This window comes from Dipodomys merriami, unplaced genomic scaffold (genome assembly GCF_024711535.1).
Source record: "Dipodomys merriami isolate MVZ:Mamm:240054 unplaced genomic scaffold, mDipMer1.0.p SCAF_45, whole genome shotgun sequence".
Taxonomy (NCBI): Eukaryota; Metazoa; Chordata; class Mammalia; order Rodentia; family Heteromyidae; genus Dipodomys; species Dipodomys merriami.
This window is the reverse complement of record NW_027206013.1, coordinates 2,098,231-2,112,885: the sequence shown is the minus strand read 5'-3', so window position 1 is coordinate 2,112,885 and position 14,655 is coordinate 2,098,231. Positions and strand designations below refer to the sequence as shown.

The window sequence follows — 14,655 nt, the reverse complement described above, 5'->3', positions numbered from 1 at the left end:
GTAGCCTTCCCGCCCAACCTGAATCCAATCAGGGAGCTCCATTACTCCAAGTGGCACAACAGCCAATCATAAATAGGATCTGGGGCTTCTTCCCGCCCCCCCAGAAGCTCTGAGCCAATGAACATCTGAGTAGCGAGGTATAAAATCGCTGCAGCGCTCGAGGTGTCCGCAGTTGAGCGCGTGGCGGCGGTTGAGGACGGGTGGTGAGTTTGTGCAGCGTTGTCGGAGCAGAGCTCACCATGGTAAAGTCCTGGGGCTCAGCAGAGGGCTCAGCCGAGGGCAATGCAGGAGCAGAGGGACCCCCCAATGCCTGGAGTGCCGGCCTCGGGTTGGACAAGAGCCAGAGGGAGGAGTCTTTGGGAGGGAGGAAGAGTTGCGATCTAGTTGGCTTTTCCCCGGTTTTCTTGAGGACGGATGTGTTCCGAGGGCAGACGTGACCCCTTGGGGACAGATGGGAAGTGCCAAGGGTGAAGTGCGCAGCCGGCCCCTGCATCGTCCCAGATTCGGGCTGCAGAGGGGGGGAGGGGGGAGTTTTTTTCTCAGGGAGTGTCACTGGCCTTGGTCTCCTTTATAATAAACAATAGCATTGGATTCCAGAACCCTGGATGGAAGCTAACTCTCTGGTCCAAGAACCACTCCAAGCTCTAAAAGTTAACCGAGGAGCTCCGAGTCACTTTGTTTACGGCTGGCTAAATCACCATGCTGGTCATATTAGAAAGTCAAACGGGTGGCAGGGGAACGCGCTCGTGACTTAGACCTATCACCCTAACTGCTGAAGTAGATCCTGAGGATTGGGACCAGAGGCCAGCTGGAGCAGAGTCCATCTCCAAATTAACCAGCAAAATACTGGGCTGGAGGAGTGGCTGAAGTGGTGGAGCACCAATCGAGCAAGCATGAGTGATGCCCAAAAAAAAAAAAAAAAAAAAAAAGCCGGGTGCCAGTGGCTCACACCTGTAATCCTAGCTACTCAGGAGGCTGAGATCTGAGGATTGCGGTTCAAAGCCAGCCTGGGCAGGAAAGTCCGAGAAACTCTTAACTTCAATGAACCACTAGAAAACCGGAAGTGGTGCTGTGGCTCAAGTGGTGGAGCGCTAGCCTTGAGCTGAAGAGCTGAGGAGCAGTGCTCAGGCCCAGAGTTCAAGCCCCACAACTGACAAAAAAAAAAAAAAAGGAAAACTAAGAACTTTAAAAATAGAAAATTGGGCCTGGTGCCCGTGGCTCAAGCCTGTAATCCAAGCTACTCAGGAGGCTGGGATCTGAGGATCGCAATTTAAAGCCAGCCCAGGCAAGAAAGTCTGAGACTTATCTCCAATAAACTACTCAGAAAAAGACAGAAGTAGGACTGTGGCCCAAATGGTAGAGTGCTAGCCTTGAACACAAAGAGGCTCAGGGACAGCACTCAGGTCCCAGTTCAAACCCCAGGGCTTACAAAAAATTAAACAACAAAAAAACCAACAACAAAAAAGGCTACATATTTGCTTAAAAGTAATACAGGTTAACATAAATAACAGTTATCTATGTCTGAATAGACAAAGTTTGCTCAGGCTTTGTATGGCGGGGGTTTTGGGTATTTTTGTTTTGTTTTTGGTGCTGGTACTAAGACTTGAATACAGGGCCTGGATTCTGTCCCTTAAGCTTTTTTTTTTTTTTTGTCAGTCTTAGGGGGCTTGAACTCAGACCTGGGCACTGTCCCTGAGTTTTTTTGCTCAAGGCTAGCACTATACCACTTGAGCCACAGTATCACTATGGTTTTCTGGTGGTTAATCAGCGATAAGAGTCTCACAGACTTTCCTGACTGGGCTAGCTTTGAACTGTGATCCTCAGATCTCATTCTCCTGGGAAGGTAGGATTACAGGCATGAACCACTGATGCCTGGCTTGCTTGAAGCCATGATTACTGGTGGGTTTTTTTGTTGTTTTTAAGAGAGGAAAAGTTTATTTGGGCTCATGGTTTCAGAAGTGTTAGCCCATCCTGGCAAGGAGGATGTGGTGGAGCAGAGTAGAAAACTCATGGCAGCCAGGAAGCAGTGGGGGAGGGGAGGGACGGGCAGAAGAGGTAGAGAAGTGAGAGTGGTTGATTTTTGTTTGCTTTTCATTCTGATCAAGGATTCTGTATTGCCTTGATCCTGGCTAAGTTGCTAACCGTTTTCTCCACATGTGTATACACTATTAGTGCAAATATAAGGCACAGTTTAAAGGATTAATTAATGTGGGGTCCCTACTTTGAAATTGGCTTTATCCCCCTTGTAGATTCCTTTGGTGCCTAGGAACAGCACTAAGGACTGTTTGAAGTAGTCAAGCAGTAGAGAGGAAGTGTCGTGGACTGTAGGAGACACAGTTATATATAAAGAAAAGGAAGGAAGAGCTGTTTGCAGATTTGGTGGCCAGAAGTGGTTCTGTGGGTAAGAAAACAAGGTCATTTGCAAAGAATACAGAAAAGATTGAATTGGTTTGAGCAAAAAAGTTCAGGGGATAGCAGAAGCCCCAGGATCTGTGTGCATGCATACACACAGACTGGGCTGGTGTTTACAAATATAGAGGGGATCGGTCTGGAATTTACCTCAAAGTTTATTTTTTGTTTTGTGATTGTGGGGATAGATCCTGGGAACCTTGTGCATAAGCACTGTACCACTAAGATGCATCCCCATTTGTCAAATAACTTTCTCAGAAGGGATAGAACAACTAAAGAAATAGTAAGTTTTCCAAGCACCAGTGGCTCATACCTGTAATCCAAGAGGCTAAAAACTGAGGATCATTGTTAAAAGCCAGCCCAGGCAGGAAAATCTGTAAGCCTCTTATCTCCAATTAATCACCCAAAAGCCAGAAGTAGAGCTGTAGCTCACATTGTAGAGCACCATCCTTGAGGGGGGGAAAAGTAAAGTTTGATGATCCATATAAGGTTGGTTTGAGCAAAGCAAAACAAAATACTTGGGAATCTCCCAGGATAAGAACAGATTCTAAGAACAATAGCCCGTAGATGAGTTGGTGGCATTTATAGAAAAACTAAAGTGAGAGCCGGATGCCAGTGGTTCATGCCTGTAATTCTAATGCTCAGGAGGATGAGATCTGTTCAAAGACTAGTCAGGAAAGTCTGTGAGACTCTTAGCTCCAATAAACCACTCAGAAAACCGAGAGTGGCTTAAGTAGTGGCTTAAGTAGTAAAGCGTTAGCTTTAAGCTGAAGAGCTGAGGGAGAGGGCCCAGGCCCAGAATCCAAGCCCCACAACCAAAAACAAAAAACAAGTGAAGCATAGAAGAAGCTAGTCTCCTATAGGAGAGACTCCTGGAACTGAATGTTCTGATCTCCCATGATGTGGGCGAAATTGCTCCATTCTACTGATTATTTTTGTGCCTGGGCAGACTCATATTTGGTGCTTCAAAAATAGGCTTTAGATTCTTCCTTTTTTTTTTTGAACCCAGGGCCTCAGGCATGCAAGGCAAGCGCTCTACCACTGAGCCACCTTCGCAGCCCCAAAGGACTTTAGATTCTTGAATTGAAGGTTATGATTACAGTAGGAAGTATGCGTTAAGTTTATTTATATGTATTTGTGAGAATGATTTAAAATTGAAAACGGAAATGGCTAGTGAGTTTACAGTTTGGCTCCCAGCAGAAAATAGGTTGTTTTACTCAAATGCTTTAAAGAAAACCTAAGGAAGTGGTGCTGTGGTTCAAGTGGTAGAGCGTTCGCCTTGAGCTGAAGAGCACAGGGACAGCATCCAAGCCCTGTGATCTTGTTCCAGCACTTACAGGAGCCATTTCAGTCCTTTACTTGAGAGAAAAGAGGAGGTAGTAGTAACTTTATGAGGTGTGTTGACTCAAAAGATTCTGGTGTTTGACTGGGAATGTGGCTGAAGTGATAGAACACTTGCCTGGCAAATCTAAGGGCTGGAATTTATTTTATTTATTTATTGCCAGTCCTGGTGACTTGAGCTCAGGGCCCAGGCATTGTCCCTACGCTTCTTTTGCTCAAGGCTAGCACTCTACCACTTGAGCCACAGCGCCACTTGCAGCTTTTTCTGTTTGTGTGGTACTGAGGAACCAAAACAGGGACTCATGCATGCAAGGCAAGCACTCTACCACTAAGCCACATTTCCAGCCCCTGGCCTGGAGTTTAAAAAGTTATAGGCTTGATAAAGTGATTCTGACAATCTGGCATGGAGGTAGTATTCTGACCAAACTTTTCCTCTAACCTGTCTCTCCTACCATGAACCAGAAGCCAGAGAGTAAGGGAATATTCTGGTGCTGCCCATAGGCATGTGAACAACTGCATTCATCTAGTGAGTGTATGGAATACATAAACCAGTGGAGATTTCTCAGAGGAACACTGACTGACTCACAGTGAGGAGTATAGATTATTGACACTAAATGGTTTCTGAGTTTTAAGATAATCCTTTCATGTCGTCACAAACATTTAGACACTTTGGCTAATTACCACTTAATAACAAAGATAGTTTACAGCAAATGTTTTATTTATAAAATCTATTTATTTGGGAATACTGGCATTTGAAATCAGGACTACCTGCTTATTGTGCAGATACAATACCACTGATCCACACCTCCAACTGTTATTTGCACTGTTTTTTTCCTTTTTTTGGAGGGGGGGGTCTGGTAGTGGGGCCTGAACTCTGGGCCTGGGCGCTGTCCCTCAGTTCTTCAGCTCAAGGCTAGTGCTCTACCACTTGAGCCACAGTGCCACTTCCGCCTTTTTTCTTTCTGCTTATGTGGTGCTGAGGAATCGAACCCAGGGCCTCGAGCATGCAAGGCAAACACTCTACCACTGAGCCACCTTCCCAGCCCCTGCACTGTTTTTTTGGTTGTTGTTTTTTGTGTGTTTTGTTTTGTTTTTTGGTGGTTTTTTTGGGGGGGGGTCCAGTTGTGGGGCCTGAACTCTGGACCTGGGCGCTGTCCCTCAGCTCTTCAGCTCAAGGCTAGCGCTCTACCACTTGAGCCACAGCCCCACTTCCAGCTTTTTTCTTTATGCTTATGTGGTGCTGAGGAATCAAACCCAGGGCCTCATGCATACAAAGCAAGCATTCTACCACTGAGCCACCTTCCCAGCCCCTTGGTGTTTTTTTAAAAATCATTCATGGGGCTTTGAACTCTGGGGCCTGGGCACTGTCCTTGAGCTCTTCAGCTCAAGGATAGTGCTCTACCACTTGAGACAGTGCCACTTCTGGTTTTCTGGTAGTTAATTGGGGATAAGAGTCTCATGGACATTCTTGCCCGCACTGGCTTTGAACCAAATCCTCAGATCTCAGCCTCCTGAGAGGCTAAGATTATAGACGGGAGCCACCTGCACCTGGCTTGCACTGTTTTTTGGTTTGGGGTTTTTTGTTTGTTTTTTGGTTGGGTGCCTGGGCCGTTCCCTCAGCTCTTCAGCTCAAGCCGAGCACTCTACCACTTGAGGGACAGGGCCACTTCTGGGTTTCTAGTGGTTAACTGGAGATAGTGTCTTGGACTTTCCTGCCTGGCTGGTTTTAAACCTTGATCCTCAGATCTCAGCCCCCTGAGTAGCTAGAAATACAGGCGTGAGCCACAGATACCTGGCTATGAAAGTTAGTTTTAATAGAGAAAAAAGAGCTGGGCACTGGTGGCTCTCACCTGTAATCCTAGCTACTCAGGAGGCTGAGATCTGAGGATCGCCATCCGAAGCCATCCCGGGCAGGAAAGTATGTGAAACTAATCTCCAGTTAAACAACAAAAAGCTGGATTTGGAGCTGTGGCTCAGGTAGTCCAGCTCTTGCCTTGAGCTGAAGAGCTGAAGGACAGTGCCCAGGCCCAGAATTCAAGCCCCATGACCAACCCAAAAAAATGGGCTGGGAAGGTGGCTCAGTGGTAGAGCGCTTGCCTTGCATGCCTGAGGCACCCTGGGTTCGATTCCTCAGCACCACATAAGCAGAAAAAAAAAAAAAGACGGAAGTGGCGCTGTGGCTCAAGTGGTAGACTGCTAGCCTTGAGCTGAAGAGCTGAGGGACAGCGCCCAGGCCCAGAGTTCAGGCCCCACAACTGGACCCCCCAAAAAAAAAAATTAAAAAGAGAGAGAAATAAAGGAGTTACTTAATCATCATTAGAAATAAACTTTGAGAAAGCCCTAGACATTGAAGCACTGAACAAATACTGTATGTGATGTTTTTTATATCTTATATTGTGGTGGCTTTGGAGGTAAAGGTTTTCATGTTTGTGTTCTCATTTCCAGCGCGAGTGCATCTCTATCCACGTGGGGCAGGCAGGGGTCCAGATTGGCAATGCCTGCTGGGAACTGTACTGCCTTGAGCATGGAATTCAACCTGATGGCCAGATGCCAAGTGACAAAACAATTGGTGGCGGGGATGACTCATTCAACACGTTCTTCAGTGAGACCGGGGCTGGCAAGCATGTGCCCAGAGCAGTGTTTGTGGACCTAGAGCCCACTGTGGTCGGTAGGTGCTCTAGCCCTGGAGGGCGGCCTTCCTGGGAGGGCGGGAGCACCTCCATTCAGCCCCATGCAGGCTCCTGGAATCCTTCTGTACAAAGGAGGGAACAAGTGGCTGTAGGCACCAAGCACTGTTGGGAGAGAAGCTGAAAAGTTGCTGCCTGTGGGACACAGGCTCCTAACTTAGGAAACCCTGGGCTCTAAGGAAGCTGCTTTGCCAGCAGGAAGATAATGGGCTGAGAGATCCCTCCTGCTTGCTGTCTCTGGCTGTCAGGTGGCTTCTGCAGACCCCGGGTGTAGGTGCACAGGTGTTGGTTCTCTCCCTCATGCGGTAGTGATGCTGCAGGGCTCTTGGCTAGCTCTTAGCTAGGAAAAGGCAACAAAGAATATCCATGTGGTTCCTCCAGCTTGGAAGAGATGGCAAGCACCTTCCAGTGTCCCCCAGGAGGTGACAGAATATCTCCTATTACAGCCTGTGAGAGCCAGGCCGCATAGAGTGCTGCCAGTCACACTGGCCTGGTATCTGCCCAGTGTTTGAAGGAGTTGTGAGATCTTCCCTTTGAGGTGGTTGCAGGTCAAAAGAAGTGAGTTCCTGTCCAGTGATCCATGCGAGCGAGTGAGAGCTTATTTCCATTTGGCATTTGTACTGAGCTGTCATTGGCTTCCTAGAGGCACACATTGCTTTAGTGTGCTAGGTGTGGTGATGCACACCTGTATTTCCAGCACTTGCGGGTCTTGGGTAGGAGGATTATGAGGCCTAGTCCTACCTGAGCTCCCTGTGGAATTCCAGCCTACCTGGGCTATGTAGCCAGACTTCATCTCAACCAACCAACCAAATGGAGAAAGAGAAATGAAAATTAAAAGAAGAAAATTCTAGGGAGTCACTGTTGACCTAGGAGGAACAGCATGTGCTGTGCTGTGCTGACTTGAACGATCGCCAGGCAGGTGTCCATGCTGGTGAGCAGAGGGGGCCTGAGTCTCGCACACACTGTCTCTTTGCAGATGAGGTGCGCACGGGCACATACAGGCAACTCTTCCACCCCGAGCAGCTGATCACTGGGAAGGAAGACGCTGCCAATAACTATGCCAGAGGCCATTACACCATTGGTAAGGAGATCGTCGACCTGGTCCTGGACCGGATCCGCAAGCTGGTAAGAACAGCACGCAGAAGGCTGCGTGTGGATGTGGTCCTGGTGGAGAGAGTGGGGCCTTGGGTGGTGGATGGGTCGTTATGGCCAGTCTCAGAGTCTGGACTCAGAAGTCCAGCTGAGTCCGCACAGGTCTTGGTGTCCAGTGTATGGGTCCTCGGTGTGCCATTCCTGATGTCCGGTGCAGAGGGAAGGAGGGAGGGAGCCTGGCTGGTTGTGCAGGTGCTGGCCCCTGTCATGTGTGCTGTGGTTCTCCTCACAGGCGGATCTGTGCACAGGCCTGCAGGGCTTCCTCATCTTCCACAGCTTTGGGGGCGGCACCGGCTCTGGGTTTGCATCTCTGCTCATGGAGCGGCTCTCAGTGGACTATGGCAAGAAGTCCAAGCTGGAGTTTGCCATCTACCCAGCCCCCCAGGTTTCCACAGCTGTGGTGGAGCCCTACAACTCCATCCTGACTACCCACACGACCCTGGAACATTCTGACTGTGCGTTCATGGTGGACAACGAAGCCATCTACGACATTTGTCGGCGCAACCTGGACATTGAGCGTCCCACTTACACCAACCTCAATCGTCTGATTGGGCAGATCGTGTCCTCCATCACAGCCTCCCTGAGGTTTGATGGGGCCCTGAATGTGGACTTGACAGAGTTCCAGACCAACCTGGTGCCGTACCCCCGCATCCACTTCCCCCTGGCCACCTATGCTCCGGTCATCTCGGCCGAGAAGGCCTACCATGAGCAGCTGTCGGTAGCTGAGATCACCAACGCCTGCTTTGAGCCGGCCAATCAGATGGTGAAGTGTGATCCTCGGCATGGCAAGTACATGGCCTGCTGTATGTTGTACCGGGGGGATGTGGTCCCCAAAGATGTCAACGCGGCCATTGCCACCATCAAGACCAAGCGCACCATCCAGTTTGTGGACTGGTGCCCAACTGGATTTAAGGTAGGACTGGGGGACGTGAAGTCCCCATGTCTATCAGCAAGCAGCAGACCTTACAAAGATATCTTGACAGTGATTATCTCCAACTGTACTGATTATCTATACCTTTGACAGATATAAAGTTTAACAGTAAAATGTAAAACACTAAGCAGATTTCACCAACCTGGAACTCTTACATGGGACTGACTGCAGCCCTTAAGAATTCTTAAGTAGAAGGTGATACCTTCTACTCTGTGTCTAATTACGAAATGTTTGGACTTGAATAGGGTTTTTCTTTCAGTCAAAGGCATTTGCAAGTCGATATCCAAGGCAGACTTACTTGAGGGCACAGGGAAATGCTATGCCTTATCTGCTTTCCTTTTCTAGATTAGTCTCTATTTCTGTGTGCCTATAGGAAGGATGGTGTATGGGGAAGTATAAGTCATAAGCCTTTCATGTTCAAATAAAAGTCTGTAGCAGCTGGGTGCTGGTGGCTCATGCCTGTAACCCTAACTACTCAGGAGGCTGAGATCTAAGGATCAGGGTTCAAAGCCAGCCTAGACAGAAAAGTCCTCTTAAGATTCTTAGCTCCGGGGCTGGGAAGGTGGCTCAGTGGTAGAGCGCTTGCCTTGCAATGCATGAGGCCCTGGGTTCAATTCCTCAGCACCACATAAGCAAAAAAAGAAAAAAAGATTCTTAGCTCCAATTAACTATTCAAAAACCAAAAGTGGTTCAAGTGGTAGAGTGCTATCCTTGATCATGAAGAGGCTTAGGGACAGTGCCTAGGCCCTGAGTTCAAGCCTCCATCTAGCCCCAGATGAACCCTGATACGTTTTCTTTGTTTTAAGTTCATTTTTATTGATCTCAGTGTAGTTTATTACACATTCTTTCACAAACGATTTGGTCCTTCCCACGTTTAAAAAAAGTTTTTAAGCTGAGTTTGGATGGGAGGATACTTGTAATCTCAGGTGGCTTTTGGAGGCTGAAGCAGAAGACAGCCAATTTTGAGGCCAGTCTGAGCAACAGTGAGAGTATCTCAGAAACAAATTTCAGTTACAAAAGTATGTGACAAAATATTCAAACTGAAAGGTTGAGCTGGTACCCATGGATCACAGCCTGTGATCCTAGCTACACAGGAGGCTGAGATCTGAGAATCACAGTTCAAAGCCAGCCTGGACAAGAAAGTCTGTGAGATTCTTAATCTCCAATAAACTACTCAGAAAAGGCTGGAAGTGGAACTGTAGCTCAAGTGGTAGAGCACTAGCTTTGAGCCAAAGAAGCTCAGGGACAGCACCCAAGCCCTTAGTTTTAGTCCCAGAGCACCAAAAAAAAAGGAAAGAAAGTCTCATGGTGTTTCCTCTGGGGATGGCTTCAAATCCTGATCCAAAGATCTCAGCCTCCTGAGTAACTAAGATTACATCATCAGACACCTTTGCCTGGCCTTTTTCATGTTTCAATGTATGGGTCCATAATCAAAGTGTTATCCTATCCTGGACATTCATTTCCAGTTTTGCCATCACACTGACTCAAGTCCACATGTTTTATCCATGTTGCTTTGTGCTTGTAAGCATTATGCCCACTTTTGGTCCTCAGCTCCACCCAGACCTGAGCTCCTCCCAGCCCTAAAGTTCCCACTATACAGCTGGCCCCTCCCTCTCTCTGCACAGACCCTCCTGAGCTCCCACCTACCTCACTTCCTGCCCCCAGATCCTGCTGCTACCTAGTGGAGGGTGCCAGGTGCTCCCTCTCTGGGGGGAAATATGGCTCCTCTAATAAACCTTGTAATAATCTTTCTCCTGTGCCTGCCTGCCTCCATGTAGTCCCCTGTGATGGATCCTTTCAGTATTCTTCTGTGGGTAAATCCTAAAAGAACTTTAGAGTAGCGGGGCCTGTGGCTCACGCCTGTAATCCTAGCTACTCAAGAGGCTGAGATCTGAGGATCACAGTTCAAAGCCAGCCCAGGCAGGAAAGTCCATGAGACTCTTATTTCCAATTAACCACTAGGAAACCAGAAGTGGTGCTGTGGCTCCAGCTGTAGAGCACTGGCCTTGAGCTGAAGAGCGCAGGGATAGCAACAAGCCCAGAGTTCAAGCCCTATGACCAACTAAAAACAACAAAACAAAAACAAAAAAAAAAAACTTTAGAGTTAAAAAATATTAAGCCAGGGCACCGGTGTTTCACACCCATAATCATAGCTGCTCAGAAAGTTGAGAATCTAAGGGTCCCAATTCTAAGCCTGCCCTGGGAGGAAAGTCCATGAGGATTTTATCTCCAATTATCCACCAAAAACAAGACAAAAACCCAGAAGTGGAACTGTGGCTCAAGTGGTAGAGCTCTAGCCTTGAGAAAAAAAAGCTCAAAGAAAGCACCCAGGCCATAAATTCAAATCCTAGGACTCTCCCCACACACACCCAAGACATTAAATGTTATCATTTCTGAAGCCAAAATTAACTTATATGTTCTCCTTTTCGGGCAGGTGGGCATTAACTACCAACCCCCCACTGTGGTCCCTGGGGGAGATCTGGCCAAGGTGCAGAGGGCTGTGTGCATGCTGAGCAACACCACCGCCATTGCCGAGGCCTGGGCCCGCCTGGACCATAAGTTCGACCTCATGTATGCCAAGCGGGCCTTTGTGCACTGGTACGTGGGCGAAGGCATGGAGGAAGGAGAGTTCTCCGAGGCCCGGGAGGACCTGGCAGCATTGGAGAAGGATTATGAAGAGGTAGGCGTGGATTCTGTGGAAGCAGAGGCTGAAGAAGGGGAAGAATATTGAGGGCCAAGATGTGGCTGGCCACCAACCCTCTTAACTTCCCACTGTAATAGTACAGAATATATTTACTATTAAAATTTCTTTGTTGAGATAGTTGTCTTGTGTGTTCTGCTTGCCTGGTTGTAGTTCATTTGTCTTGGAAAAAAGTGTTTTTCATAGGGAATTTTATCTGTTCAGTTAAAGACTTCTAATCAACTGGATGTAGGAATTTGGAAAACTGCTTTACTTCAAACCTTAAGCCCTTCACCATACTTTGACGTGCACAAAAGTGGCTCATTTGTCACAGACTTGGGGTGTAACAGCCACTCATCTGGGTCTCATTACCGTGGGGGTACAATAGGCTCACCGCTTTCCCTCACAAGCCGGGACGAGGGTTTTGTTCTTGCTAGGCAAGCCATGCTTCCAAGCCTTGTTTGCTTCATTTTCCAAATACAGGGGCTCCAGCCTGCCTACACTGCGATCCCCTCGCCCAACTCCCCCTCTTCCCTCGCTAGGATAAGGGGCGTGCAGCGAGACATCCCCAAACCAGCCCGCCCTCCTCCGGTTGAGTACGTTGTGGCCGGGTTCTTTTAAGATCCTGGGTTTTCTCGACTGTTCCTTCCGGTGGCCTTCCCAAGGCAGGCTTCCGGGTACGGCCGGACCACACAGGACGCTCTATCCGTGCCCGGGTGTTTATGAAACTACCCTCGGGCTAGAAAAAGACCCACGCGAGTGTCACGACGCACACTTGAGCGAGTTGGCAACGGGCGGGAGGAGAACGTCACCGCCGCCGCTCAGGCCCCGCCTCCGGGGCCAGCGCCGCCCGCGCCGGAGTCTCTATGGTACCGACTTCCGCCGCGGTCCACACCTCGCGAGACTTCGGCGGCGCAGCAATGGCGAGACCGTGAGTGCCGCTGACGGGAGTGAAGAGGACGGGTTGGGACAGGGTTGGGACGAGATCGGGTCGCCGGTGACCCTACGGGCCTAGACCCTTTGCAACGGAGTGGCGGCGGGGGGCGCGAAACCACTCCGCCAGCGACCTAGCTCCCACCCCTTCCCCAGATGCCGCGTCACTGCTCCGCCGCCGGCTGCTGCACACGGGATACGCGGGAGACGCGCAACCGCGGCATCTCCTTCCACAGGTCAGCGTGCGTGCGTGCTGGTGCGTGAGGGCGAACGTGCGCATGCGCCAGTGGAGTCCGCCTCTTTCGGTTGTGACTGCGCATGTGCCCGGCGCCTTGCTCCAGCCCAAGGCGGCTTGAATTTGTCAGTGGGAGGGTGAAAGGGGCGGTCCGGGTACGATGGAATCCGGCCTGAAAAAAAGCTGGGACGTGTAAGACTTAGACTTACTGATCTCTGACTCTTTCATGTTAGATGACGCTGAGCCAAGCAAGCTGCTTTCCTTCTCGAGACTTCAGTTGCGTGTCTGTGCCCGGGTGGGGGTTGCTTACCCGGCAGGGTCGCGGGAGTCTCCTGGCAACATGCCTTGGGAGATCATGGACATCATCATGAGCCCAGGGCTGCCAGCAGCCTGGTGCTCAGGGTTTGTGGCTCTGCAGACTTCCCAAGAAGGACAACCCGAGACGCGGTTTGTGGCTGGCCAACTGTCAGCGACTGGACCCCAGCGGCCAAGGCTTGTGGGACCCCTCCTCTGAGTACATCTACTTCTGCTCCAAACACTTCGAGGAGACCTGCTTTGAGCTGGTGGGAATCAGGTGGGCCTTCTCGCCAGCCAACATTGGGGCAGAGTGTGAGGCAGAAACATATTGGTGGGGGCATTTGTGTTCTGTGGAGGTTCTTGAGCAGTTGATCTGAGGACGGGGTGGGAGGGAGCACAGGCAAACCTGGACACCCCCCCACACACACACCTCCCCACACTTTGCCAGTGACACTAGAACAACACAGCTTTTCTAGGGGTGTTTGATGCCCAGTCCTCCTAGGAAGCCCAAGAACTCTCTTTGGATGGTCAAACTCAGTGAGTGGTTTTCCAAAGCACCTCAACTAGTCCTATCTTGTTACAAGATTGGTAGAACTCTCCATAATTTGGCATTTCCCTAAACTTACTGTTTGTACCTTCCTGCCTCTCATAGCCCTAATACTAAAAAAAATCCATGCTGGGGTGTTAGTGGTATTTGGTCTCTTCTCCAACTCATCTAGGCTATTGTTCCCCACAGTGGTTATCATAGGCTGAAAGAGGGAGCAGTCCCTACCATATTTGAGTCTTTCACCAAGTTGCGCAGGACAAACAAAGTCAAAGGGCACTGTTACCCACCTGGTCCACCTGATGTCAGCCGTCTCCAGCGTTGCAGGAAGCGGTATGTGCTACATATGGGGGCTCAAGGTGGGGGGGGGGATGCAGAGCTCCCACCCCAAAACTAAAGGACTGGGCTTAGGGTATCTTGCTTGGCAGTCTTGCTGCACAGGGTTCTTGCTCCCCCTGTGGAGGGAACTCCAGAGATCAGTAGGATCATGAAACAGGATCTGGCAGTTCTTTAGTCTAGCCTGTCAGTTTCTTTCTCTTCCAGCTGTTCTGAAGGCAGAGGGCCCACAACTCCCTTTTCTCCGCCTCCTCCTGCGGATGTCACCTGCTTTCCTGTGGAAGAGGCCTCAGCACCTGCCACTTTGCCTGCCTCTCCAGCTGGGAGATTGGAGCCTGGCCTTAGCAGCCCCTTTTCAGACCTTCTGGGTCCCTTAGGTGCCCAGGCAGATGAAGCAGGATGTAGCGCCCAGCCCTCACCAGAGCGGCAGCCCTCTCCTCTGGAGCCACGGCCAGTCTCCCCTTCAGCCTACATGTTGCGCTTACCACCACCTGCCGGAGCGTACATCCAGAATGAGCACAGCTACCAGGTGGGCAGTGCCCTGCTCTGGAAGAGGAGGGCTGAAGCAGCCCTTGATGCCCTGGATAAGGCTCAACGCCAGCTACAGGCCTGCAAGCGGCGAGAGCAACGGCTACGTTTACGTCTAACTAAGCTGCAGCAAGAGCGGGCACGGGAGAAACGGGCACAAGCAGATGCCCGCCAGACTCTGAAGGAGCATGTGCATGACTTTGCTATGCAGCTAAGTAGCAGCATGGCCTAACAGAGGTGCCATCCACTGAGGCTCTGACCCTGCCTCACAATTGCATAGAAAGGGACTTGATCTAAACTTACTCAGCAGACCAGCCAGCCAGATGCTATTAATAAAGTGGATTCTAGAAAGAAGCCCTATTGTCTGGCTTAGCTGAGAATACCAAGCTTGTTCCCACATACACAGTAGACACAGCCCTAGGAGAGCTCAGACCTATAATCCAAGCTTTTATATGTGGGTTTCTGAGAGCTTTGTTCTTAAGAGCGCACCTCTCAGTGCCACACAAATAGACAGGTAACAGCCAGTCTTGTCCATGCAGTTCTATGATCCACAGCATTCTCTGAAAGCACAGGATGGTATGA

General features: G+C 49.8%; 2 protein-coding genes across 2 annotated transcripts; both read left to right on the top strand.

The window, feature by feature from the left end:
* Positions 1 to 168: 168 nt before the first annotated feature.
* Positions 169 to 11,337, top strand: LOC138808284 (tubulin alpha-3 chain). Its single transcript, XM_069994295.1, has 5 exons — positions 169 to 242; positions 6,196 to 6,418; positions 7,414 to 7,562; positions 7,822 to 8,502; positions 10,955 to 11,337. The coding sequence occupies exons 1-5, from the start codon at positions 240 to 242 to the stop codon at positions 11,249 to 11,251; spliced, it is 1,353 nt and encodes a 450-aa protein (XP_069850396.1). The 5' UTR covers positions 169 to 239; the 3' UTR covers positions 11,252 to 11,337.
* Positions 11,338 to 12,093: 756 nt separating this feature from the next.
* Thap7 (THAP domain containing 7) lies at positions 12,094 to 14,427 on the top strand. The gene is made up of 5 exons (XM_069994294.1): positions 12,094 to 12,131; positions 12,290 to 12,369; positions 12,787 to 12,942; positions 13,402 to 13,542; positions 13,753 to 14,427. The coding sequence occupies exons 2-5, from the start codon at positions 12,290 to 12,292 to the stop codon at positions 14,303 to 14,305; spliced, it is 930 nt and encodes a 309-aa protein (XP_069850395.1). The 5' UTR covers positions 12,094 to 12,131; the 3' UTR covers positions 14,306 to 14,427.
* The last annotated feature ends 228 nt before the right edge of the window (positions 14,428 to 14,655 follow it).

Bases quoted from the DNA above. Each gene is read 5' to 3' on its own strand.
- LOC138808284 (XM_069994295.1), top strand. The intron at 7,563-7,821 runs GTAAGAACAGCA...TTCTCCTCACAG, and splicing joins TGGACCGGATCCGCAAGCTG to GCGGATCTGTGCACAGGCCT. The intron at 8,503-10,954 runs GTAGGACTGGGG...CTTTTCGGGCAG, and splicing joins GGTGCCCAACTGGATTTAAG to GTGGGCATTAACTACCAACC.
- Thap7 (XM_069994294.1), top strand. From the start codon at position 12,290: ATGCCGCGTCACTGCTCCGCCGCCGGCTGCTGCACACGGGATACGCGG. The intron at 12,370-12,786 runs GTCAGCGTGCGT...GTGGCTCTGCAG, and splicing joins CGCGGCATCTCCTTCCACAG to ACTTCCCAAGAAGGACAACC. The intron at 12,943-13,401 runs GTGGGCCTTCTC...TGTTCCCCACAG, and splicing joins TTTGAGCTGGTGGGAATCAG to TGGTTATCATAGGCTGAAAG.